Below are 10,240 nucleotides of genomic sequence, written 5' to 3' on the forward strand. Positions count from 1 at the left end.
TATATGGACCTTGTCAGCCCGGAGGCCTGACAGTAGGCTGCCTTGCTTGCTTATCTCATTACCTCACTGCTTTAATACTTGCTTGCCTCGCTGCCTCGCTGCCTTGGTTACTTGGTTACTTGCTTGGTTGCTTGCTTGGTTGCTTGGTTGCTCGGTTGGGGTGCTTGGTGAGAAGTACTTGGTGAGAGGTGCGTGGTGAGAGGTGGTTGATGAAAGGCCTCTTAATGTATTGATTCTGCCGGCAGAACACCAAGCAAGATCTCATTTGCCCGATGGCCGCAATCGTCCGCCGTATCATGATGGAAGAGAATCAGTCGGAACTGAATTCCTTCAAATGTCGTCAACATCAAATTTTGCTCATTCCCACCACCGACTGCATGGCTTTGTCTCTCTATTGTCAGCCCATCACAACCGCGACGCATCTGGCATACCATCCATACTTCCACACCCAGCCTTCCTATCTCTGACATTCTTATCGCCATGCCTTGGAGCCAGGCCATTACTCGCGAGGGTTTCTCCTCCGAGTACGGCCGACTTTACACCGCACGTGTCACGTCGAGCCAGTCGACGGCGTCACTCTGCGGTCGATGTTCTTACCCAAGCTCAGTCCAGCCGGCAAGAGAGCCGTAGAGAACTCCGACTTCGTACGCGGGCAATTCCAGCATTACGGCGTGACTTTTGACGAGCGTCAATTCTCTGGTAACGGGACCTTGCTGACGAAACAAGTCCTCCAGGCTGGCGGATGCAAAACACCGTGCCTCCGCGTATCTTGGAGCTGAAGGCGCAGCTGCACCGTGAATGGCTCAATGCCTGCACACCGGAACAGCTTGATCCTGAGTTAATCATTGAAAAATACTTTGGCAGCAAGCGACAGCCGGACTGCACTATTACTACTACCGTTGTCGGGATCCCGTTCCCGCCGTCTAGTCAATTTCGGGCGGGTCAGATGCGTGACGCGGCGAGCAAGGTGGTAGGGCTGCATCAGGAGACAGGCAGCGGACCAAGTACACAGATGGTCTTCATGGGTTGGGATAAGGATGCGGTGGGAAGAGCAGCCAAGGGTCATGCGGCGAAGGAGAAGCAGGAACTTCGAGCTGCCGAAGAGAAACGCGAGTATGAGCGCGCACAGTTGCATGCAAACTACTGTCGCCAGGCTCGGAAAGTGGTTTCACCGGTTGGGAGTTACATCGTTGACAGTGCTGAGATCGAAAGAGAATGGCCGGACCTTGCGAAAGATCTATGTCTCGATATTCACGAGACCGAGAAGCCTGGCACTTTCGAGGCGGAGTTCGACTTCGGGGTTCTGGAAGGCGTGATGATTGTTTGTGCAGACCAGGCCGCCCTAGAACAGTACAGTTCTCGGGCAGACAGGGCCTATGAAAAGTACTGGGCTGATGAAGAAAAAGTGGATGACAACGATTACGAGAACATTTCGGACCTGGATGACGCAGATGAAGATAAAAGGCCCCGGGCAGGTTCCAAGCGAAAGGCCCCTGCTCCGCAACACAGAGGCGGGTCGAAGAAGCACAAAGCAGCTTCCGTCCTTGCATACCGACTGAAGATGAGATCTTGCGAGACTGGCGAGAGTGAGATCAACTACCACTCAGAGAATGGAACTATTGAATTCAAAGATGGGAGATATGCCAGCTTCGTGGCAAAAGCCAACATGTGGTTTGTTGGTCGGGGAGTAAAGTTCACTGCGCGCAAGGTTTCTGATACACCATCTTCGCGCGGCAAGGAGTGGGCAAGCTACTCGGAGAGACAATCTGAAACTGAAAGAGTGAACAGGTGGCATTGAGCCTAGCTCTTACGATCACTATTTCCAAGCATTGTACTGTACTAGAAGCGTTGAGAGCGTCGTCAGCGGTGCCTTCCAAGCCAAGGGCTGGCCTCCTATCTCAAAACCGCCTCTACTACACAATCTTGATGGATTCATTCTATAGAGGAGAGATTATTTCCTCAGTGCTTACTACCAAATCGGGGCGAGTTTTATTATCACTTGTCTCTGGATTCGGTGGATCTCATATGATAAACAATAGCATCCTCTGCTCTATTGCTCACAGCGTACGAGACATAAACAAATAATCCAATTGAAGAACCATCTCTAGACGTGAATCCTCCAGACTAATAAAGAGGAACCTTGTATGCATCAAAGTCATATACCCAAGTAGCATACGACGCTTCATCAAAGACACAGTCCATCGTCGTCCCGTTGTTCTTCCACAGCGGCCGCAAAGGCCAAGCACACAACTGATGCTGCTCGCCCTTGCGCTCTTCGGATAGAACGGTAGCGTTCAGGCGCGTGGGAAACACATCCCCCTCAACCCATTCGATCAGAGTCTCTAAGGTTGTCTGCGGGAATGGCCCGTTCGGCTGCGTGTCACTCGTAGCGCAGTGCGCTGCTCCCGGAACTAGGAAGAGACGGTTCCATTCGTTCAATTTGGCTGAACTCTCGTTGAACGACATGTTCGCATACATCGTCTGTCGCACGGATTCGTGATAGTGTACCGAGGAACCAGCGGGGATACTCGGGTCCGACTCTCCGTGCACATGGATGATCTTGCCGCCTGCGGAGTGGAAGGGGGTGAGATCCGGCCAGGTAGTCTGTAGGACATCCTCGTAGCGCTTCCAGCCGAGCTCCATCCACTCGGCCAAGGTGTCGTAGGTGACATTCGCCAAGGTCGAGAGGTTGTCTGCGTCGCGGAGTTCCAGGAAGCGCGCCACCCACTCCCCACCGAAGGAGTTGATCTCCAGCTCCCATTCCCCGGTCTCGGAGTTGTACTGCGTGGCGGCATCGTCGAAGGTGGAAGAAATTTGGTACCAGATGTATGCACGACGGCCATCGAGAGTGTGAAGCCCCTCAAGCATCTTGCTGGCCGCAGCGGCGCCCAGCACAGACACGGTGCCATTCTGCGCCGGCGTTGAGGCGGTGATCGAGGCCCGCTTCTTCAGCGTTCGAGTTGTGATGGATGCGGGACAGGAATACGGCGCCCCGACGGTCGAGTTCATATCGAAATGCAGCTGGCACAAATCGGTGCGAGAGACCACGCCGTCAACCCGCCCGTCCAGGCCATCGCACGCGGCGATGGTCAGGTTGACGATTTTCTCCAGCTCACAGGGCGGAGGATAGTAGCCGATGGTCTGCTCCACCACGTCTGGGTAGAGGTGATTGACCTGCTGCTGGCCATACCGCATCGCAGGTGCCCCAATTACCAGCCCATCGAATTGCTCGGCATAGCGCTGGGCCTGACTCCAACCGTCACGGCCCCCTTCCGAGCAGCCTTGGTAATAGGCATAGATCTTGGAGTCCTGGACGACGTCATAGAAATGACGGCTGAAGGCCTTGCCCACCACGCTTAACTCGTGGATGGCCAGGTAGCCGAAAGAGTACAGTGCCTCGTAATTGATGGTACCGTTGGCTTTCAGAAAGACGGCGTCCACCTGCGTCTCGAAGCTCCCGAAGCCTCCGTCCGTCAGGCCCGTGGCGGCGCCGTACTGCACACCCCCGGGGAGATAGCTGCTTCCTTCCTTCTCACCCTCGTTGATGGCAAATCCACCACCCCCGGTCGTCAGCCAGCGGTGCTGAAATTTGTCGGGGGCGGGCATCCAGAGTTCAAGCTGGATGGGAGTCTCGCTGCCCGGACGCGTGTACGCAAGCGTCACGTTGCAGTAGTCGTAGGAAGCCGCCGGATAGAAGTAGAAGCCAGCGGTGGCAGCGTTGTAGACCGCGTGTGCAGTGACTGAAGACGGGTCGATCTTCAACCCCTCGATGTCTTCGCTCGCGAGCAGGTATGACTTCACATGGCTAGTCGTGCAAACGCTGGCCAGGCTGGCGGTCTCAGCCATGGCAGCCGTGGTGGCTGCAGCCAAAGCGCCAAGTTCTGGTTTCATGATCGCTTTGTCGGGAGGAAATGTGGCAAAGAGGGCGTAGAAGAATAGTCACGGGGCCCTTGAGGCTGTAGATCCTCGATGGGCCTGACTGAGATATGGACCTTGCTATGCAGCGAGGGCTTTCTATTTAACTTTCACGCAACTGTCATTGCCGCAGTAGATCTATCAACTGCCAACTTTGAGGTTCCGATAGATTTCAGTCCGATGCCGGTTCCGGAGGTGCGAAAGAATTAGGTTAAGCTCGGCAACTAAGCTGGTCCCTTTGGGTATATCTTCATCCGGGCCCACGCGGAGAAGCAGCAACGGTTCTCCACTAACCCAGATAGCACCCTTGAGGGTCACAGGGTGTCGGAAATCGGCCTCAGGTCCTATGTTCACCTCCGATTTTCACTTTAAACAGTGTTCGTCACGCCTTGGCTTTGGCTTGGCCTGTCTTGGCCCAAGGGATCAGGTTTCTTGGCGGGACCATTCCCGCGAGAATCGTTCTGAAGCGTTTCAGCAAGGTGAGTCAGGCTACTCAGGCCACCCGGGTACCATGCTTTTCAAATCGAAGAGTTCTGTTATCCACATGAGCATCAGGGATTGATGGTAGCTAGTAGAGCGTATCTACTGTTAGTCGATGATCCACCGATAAAGATAATCATCAGACGGGATTTATGAATATGTTCTAATCACTTTCACCTTGGGTCCAGGAAGTATTGCCAAACGGAGGGGATTTATTTTCCGCAAGGGTACTTGGCAATCGGAATGATTTACACGATGGGCTGAGCGATGAAAGATGGTAAAGATGTGGTAGTTCACATACCGCCATATTTCGGCATGATTGGCGCGAACTTCGGTAATCATATTCGAGGAATTGGTTTCCAGCGCGGGAATCGGCCATGGGGTCGAGAATCGTTCACGTCTTGTCTTTCACGGCGAGTCAGCGGGATGGGATGGAAACTGTCTGAGCTCTAAAATGCGGTCATCAAGAGCGTCCAGATTGATGAATTACTGCGATTGGACACTCAGGAGGGCATGTAGAACACTGGAGATGGCGGTGAATGACGGACGGCATTGGGGATCTTGGTGATGTCGGCAGAGATTGTTCAGGACCCGGTGCATAAGGCGTGCGGAGGAGAACGAAATTGCCGGAGAAGATTGCATAAGAGATTGGTCGGACTCCGCTCGCTTTGTCGGTGACAGCCATGCAATTCCGACACTAGGCTCATTCTGAGACTGAAATTGAAGATTCTCAATCACTGCGGCTCATGGCTGTGAACACCGTCTTCCACGTGCTGGCTTGGCCAAAATGTGAAGAAGAGCCTTTTTTGTGCTGGGCGAAACCAAGTACCGTTGGCTTTGCAAAAGACAACGGTCTGTTCATGGCACGCAGATCTGCAGGTACGCGTCTTTCTCGGACATATATCTGTTTCACTACCAGGACATGAATATTGTTCATGTCCTGGTGGTGGAGCTGACGGCCAGGTCTAGGACTCATCCTTATGGAGGAGAAGCTCGTCATCTTCGGTAATTGAAATTGAGGTTATCGTGACTGAAGACGAGCTATTTAGGCAATGAGACTCGATCGTTCTACGGATATCAATTCCATGAATCTGCCACCGACAGACCCGTTGTATTGAGCGTCGCTTCCTCTGCCGTCTCGAGGTTCATCACCCATCAAAACGGCGCATGAGGGGTTGTAAATGCTCCGCAGAGTGGTTCTCCATTGAGGTTGTATATTGACACCACTATCGGCTCCTCTTCTAGATCTCTTGGGCTTTGGGGACCAACAATCGGACAGTGTTTTCCGGAACGTGACTTGAGGGAAGTATAGTAGGTGTACTCGTTGAAGACGGGTGCGTGCACAATCGTTAACCTCGCCCTCTAATTATTCACACCAATTGTGACCATTATTCTGGATAGAGGCTGTTTGTGCAGCCTAGGGTTCGTTATGAAAGAGATATAGCAGTAGCTGGCAATGAAAAGGAAGGAGACATCGGAGTTGTTGCCAAGGCAGCGACCGGGGAAAACAAAAAAATAAAAACAAAAAAGAATGAGCCCAGCCCGGCTCGATCAGGCAACCTTACGATCTGGAGTCGTACGCGCTACCAATTGCGCCATAGGCCCATGTTGTGTGAAGATCTGGTCCTTACTTTGTCTCATGTCATTTGTCAAAATGTAAACTTTTGCTTTGGCACAGACAGTAGTTGATGGAAGCATCGTGCACATAAGTCTCTCCTTATACACAGTGAATGCAGAACAGGAATCGCCGCTTAGGCTTCAAGGACCTAAGAGTGCGGTGGGGCCTTTTCTTGGGAACATTAATGGCGTTGACTGGGTGTTTGCCATATTGGTAATCTGGAAGGTGTCGATATATATTTCCCCCCCGGTCTATGCTAGGAATGCAACACACAATCATTCCTTAACTAGATCTTAACGTTCCACAACAATTACATTCAACTACAAAACTCAGAGATGAGGCGAATAAAAATCTCCTCCGTTTCCCGTATACTCTGCACATCCACCCACTCCTCCTTTGCATGCAAGCCTTGGCCTGCCGGGCCGATGACAATAGTCGGCGTCCCAGCAGCGGCGAGAAGAGCGGCATCGCACCAAATAGCCATGCTCTCAATGGACGGAGAACTGCCGTACACGTCCCGAGCAATCGCTGCTGTCTGCTGGACCAGCGAATGCTCGACGGGTAGTTTGTAAGATGGACGAGAGAGAGTCAGTCGAGGTTCGTTGAAGCGGAAAGTGGGCCTGGCGTGGGCAATGGTGGCTAGGATGTGTTTCAGGTCCGACAAGATGGATTCATCACTTTGCACCGGAACGGTCCGAAACTCGATCGTCACGGTGCATTTGGCAGGATACGAAGACGGCTCTTCGCCGCCGTGGATCAAGCCGCAGTGCAAGGACGCTGGCCCGATCATCTCATCGACCGGCAGTCGCCGCTGGTATTCTTCGAGGGCCGTAAGAAACCAGCCAGCCTGCAGAATGGCGTCCACGCCCGAGGCCGGATCGGAGCCGTGAGCGGCAGTTCCCAGGATATCGACTTCAACCCACACGAAACCTTTGTGGGCCGTGATAAGGACGCGGTTGGTGGGCTCCGGGATCACCGCACCGTCGGCGCGCCAGCCAGCGGCAACCAGGTCTCGAGTACCCTGAGAGGCGTCTTCTTCGTCCGACACGGCCGCAAAAATGACATCCCCGCGGAGGGGAGTCTTCCGGGCCTTGGTAGCCGCAAGGGCTGCCAATTCGGCGGCGAGCCCGGACTTCATGTCCAATGCACCTCGACCAAAGATCACAGGGCTTCCGTCCTTCTCGCCGATATGACCGGAAAGAGGCTCGCGTTCGTAGCTGGTCAGACTCACGGTGTCAATATGACCGTTGAGCATTAGAGACTTTCCGCCGCCAGATCCTCGAATCACACCCACAATGGATGGACGGCCGGAAACCGTTTCAATCCGATGGGTCTCGATACCCCGATGCTGGAGCCATGCAGTGAGGTAATCCGCGATCTGTGTCTCTCCAGCTCCTGGTGTGGCTGATAAGGTCACGTTCGACGAGTCGATTCGGGTCAGGATTTGAGTTAGCGTCACCGAGTCTTCGGGCGTAACATCAAAAGAGTCCGTCATTTTGGGCGATATGGAAGGTAATTTTTGATATTCTGCTTGAAAAAGGGCGATGGCGCTGGCTTTTCGTGATTTTATAATGTGAAAGCGCGCCTTCCATCAACAAGCTGGGGCGGCGTGGGAGAATAACCCTAGCCTCGGGTGGCGCCAAGGGAAGATCCACTCCGTCCCACTTGATCCATTCTAACCAAGAGTATATACTCCGTAGTCTATCCTATATTGATGGGGAACATATCCAAGGTCGGTATGCGTTACTACCGAACGCGGACTCCATTACGGCTGGTTTCAGAACCAGACCGTGTTGGAATACTCCCTCAAGGCGGTTGATGCCGCCATCGAGTTCATCCAGACCTCCGGATCTCCGCAATCATACAGCTTGGCACCGATCAATGAGCCTCTCGATGTCGAGAACCCGGCTCTGTTCGGCACGCCGGACTGTCTCACCGACAGCGGTGCTGCGTGGGTGGCAAAGTATATCCTTCAAGTTTTGCAGAGAGTACAGGCCGTCAACGCGCAGATACCCGTCATGTTCCAAGGCAGCTTCAAGGGCGAGAGCTACTGGTCGTCAAGTTCCCTGTGGGCGCGAACCTGGTCTTTGACGTGCATAACTATTACTTTGCAGGCCGCGGGGCGAGCGCCGCCAATTTGACCATGTTCATCTGCCAGGACGCGGTGTCCGCGGCCGGGGCCTGCAAGTTTCCGGTATTCGTGGGCGAGTGATCCATCCAGGCCGAGCTCGACAGTACCTTTGCATGCCGTGAGAGAATCTTGCAGACGGAGCTTTAGGCGTGGAGCAAATATACTCGGGGAAGCGCGTACTGGACCGCCAAGTTTTCCGGGAACGCGATTGTCAGTGGTCAGGGCACACAGGCAGACTATTGGAACTATGAGACTTTGGTAGGCTTGGGATACACTGGCTCGACATCTGCGGCAGTTTAATATTAAGTCCAGGAGATGTGGATGATGCCAATGTCGAGGGGATGCTTGATCAAGTAAGCTATACAGTCTGGGTTGGTTGAAAGGAAGTAGATTCGTGGCATAAATTCATCACCAGTTAAGGCAGTGTGCTTGTGCGGATGACTCAGCATTGTATTTTTCTGCACCAAGTATACCTGATGCAGCAGATGAAAGTTCCTCTGCGAGATTTGAGTCCATGTATTCATGTTTGTTGGCGCGCTCAGATTAGCCATGGGCATAATGACGAGTAGTATTCTAAGGTGGTCCTTAGTCGATAAGTGTAACTAATGCCACTACTACAGCCGAGTGCGTCTCTGCACAATCCAGTCCGTGCTTGACTTCATGCAAGGACTCAAATTTGTTGCAGCGTACACTGTGAGCTGCTTGTACCAGCCATGAGTCCTCAACCCCTCGGGTTTCTCCGCAAAGTTGGGATTAAAATCATGGGTCACTGAATAAACCTATTTTTCGGTTGCCTGAAATTTCGGTGCCCAGATCGACAAGCTGTGGTTCAACGCCACCGACCCTCCATACCGTGGCTCAAGGGGCTGTTGCACTGCGACGGAAAGCCACATCTCCACTTCCATTCCACAAAGCGACTTAAGCAGCAGAAGAAGCTTCACGACCACACCTGGGTGACATGTGGGAGGTCCTCTCAATCTAGACGGCCAAAACATTCTTTGGAAGCCCAAGACGCAACCTCCCCCTGTCAGTCCATTTGGACCCAATCTGAAGATCGCGCCTTGAGACCCTTCATGCAGCTTCGCCCAGGTGGGTAGCACGCAGGGCTATGAATAACATCATGGTGCAGTTCAACACAGGCGACGCTGACTCGATCGTAAGCCACTCGATTATAAAACGGTTCACTCCTGCTAGGCCGCAGCCTTCCCCCCTCGGTCTTCCTCAACTCAACTCAACTCGACTTCACGATGAAATATTCCATCGCTACTCTTGTGTCAGTGCTCGCCGCGGGCGCAGCAGCCCTCCCCTTCCCCTCCGCGTATACTCTTGTCGCTGATGGGGGCTGGACCGTGGTAACCAATGGGAGTATGTTGAATTTTACGCTCCCCAAATCATCTAGTAATTCTCTAACATGACTCCATCCCAGCCCACGCCTTTATCGGAACCGGCGACATCAATAACTACCCGATCCTCATCCGTAAGCCCCAACTCACTCCCTACAAGCCCCATCATCCCCCGCAGCATCCATTAACCACACCCGCGGACACAGTGAAAGGAGGCAACAACAACGGCAAAATCACAGGCACAGCGCAGCACAGAGCATCAGGCGGTGTGCAACATCTCTACGTCATGCAGAGTACAGACGCTCCAGTGACGCTGACGAGCCCCGACTCCGACGCGCCCACTGGTGCGGTCGTGTCTGGGTTCGGCATCGACGACCAGAACTATCTGACGGTCAACGGGAAGAGCTCCTTCGGGGTGGATCCCAACTCCGGGCAGATCAAGGAGATCTATCATCTGGCTGGCTCGGGGTCGCAGTACCAGCCCATCTCGTTGTGGGTGAAGGAATGCAAGGGGTGTTGATGGTGTTACATTAGGAGGGAGTGTCGATGCTTGGCGTGGCGGTGTGCGTTGTGAAATGTGTATATCTAGTAGTATCTGGAGTGCTTAGCATGGAATGGAGGGAGATTGCACGATAGGGCTTGGACAATAGTACGGGCTATGTTACATCCTCGTTGACCTAAGGTATTTAGCTCGTGCAGCGGGCGTCTGTTGTTTTGGTTTGGATGCTGGTGGATTCTTGTGGCAATGTTTAT

General features: G+C 53.3%; 5 protein-coding genes and 1 non-coding gene across 6 annotated transcripts; 3 read left to right on the forward strand and 3 right to left on the reverse strand.

The window, feature by feature from the left end:
- Positions 1–480: 480 nt before the first annotated feature.
- On the forward strand, positions 481–2,027 carry BO97DRAFT_446930 (uncharacterized protein; the record flags this gene model as incomplete). The annotated part of the gene is made up of 3 exons (XM_025698706.1): positions 481–524; positions 608–699; positions 735–2,027. The coding sequence occupies 3 exons, from the start codon at positions 481–483 to the stop codon at positions 1,796–1,798; spliced, it is 1,200 nt and encodes a 399-aa protein (XP_025546484.1). The 3' UTR covers positions 1,799–2,027.
- A 97-nt stretch (positions 2,028–2,124) lies between these two features.
- On the reverse strand, positions 2,125–3,846 carry BO97DRAFT_418624 (tannase; the record flags this gene model as incomplete). The annotated part of the gene is made up of 1 exon (XM_025696527.1): positions 2,125–3,846. The coding sequence occupies one exon, from the start codon at positions 3,844–3,846 to the stop codon at positions 2,125–2,127; it is 1,722 nt and encodes a 573-aa protein (XP_025546485.1).
- Positions 3,847–5,927: 2,081 nt separating this feature from the next.
- Positions 5,928–6,000, reverse strand: BO97DRAFT_t273. Its single transcript has one exon. It is a non-coding gene; the product is annotated as a tRNA-Trp (tRNA).
- Positions 6,001–6,329: 329 nt separating this feature from the next.
- Positions 6,330–7,554, reverse strand: BO97DRAFT_463856 (putative acetylornithine deacetylase (ArgE); the record flags this gene model as incomplete). Its single annotated transcript, XM_025699467.1, has 1 exon — positions 6,330–7,554. Exon 1 carries the CDS (start codon positions 7,506–7,508, stop codon positions 6,330–6,332), a length of 1,179 nt encoding a protein of 392 aa, XP_025546486.1. The 5' UTR covers positions 7,509–7,554.
- Positions 7,555–7,727: 173 nt separating this feature from the next.
- Positions 7,728–8,225, forward strand: BO97DRAFT_429372 (uncharacterized protein; the record flags this gene model as incomplete). The annotated part of the gene is made up of 3 exons (XM_025697358.1): positions 7,728–7,745; positions 7,801–8,074; positions 8,128–8,225. 3 exons carry the CDS (start codon positions 7,728–7,730, stop codon positions 8,223–8,225), a joined length of 390 nt encoding a protein of 129 aa, XP_025546487.1.
- Positions 8,226–9,391: 1,166 nt separating this feature from the next.
- Positions 9,392–10,007, forward strand: BO97DRAFT_418626 (uncharacterized protein; the record flags this gene model as incomplete). The annotated part of the gene is made up of 2 exons (XM_025696528.1): positions 9,392–9,509; positions 9,571–10,007. 2 exons carry the CDS (start codon positions 9,392–9,394, stop codon positions 10,005–10,007), a joined length of 555 nt encoding a protein of 184 aa, XP_025546488.1.
- Positions 10,008–10,240: the final 233 nt, after the last annotated feature.

The sequence above is a fragment of the Aspergillus homomorphus genome (assembly GCF_003184865.1).
Source record: "Aspergillus homomorphus CBS 101889 unplaced genomic scaffold BO97scaffold_68, whole genome shotgun sequence".
Classification (NCBI taxonomy): Eukaryota; Fungi; Ascomycota; class Eurotiomycetes; order Eurotiales; family Aspergillaceae; genus Aspergillus; species Aspergillus homomorphus.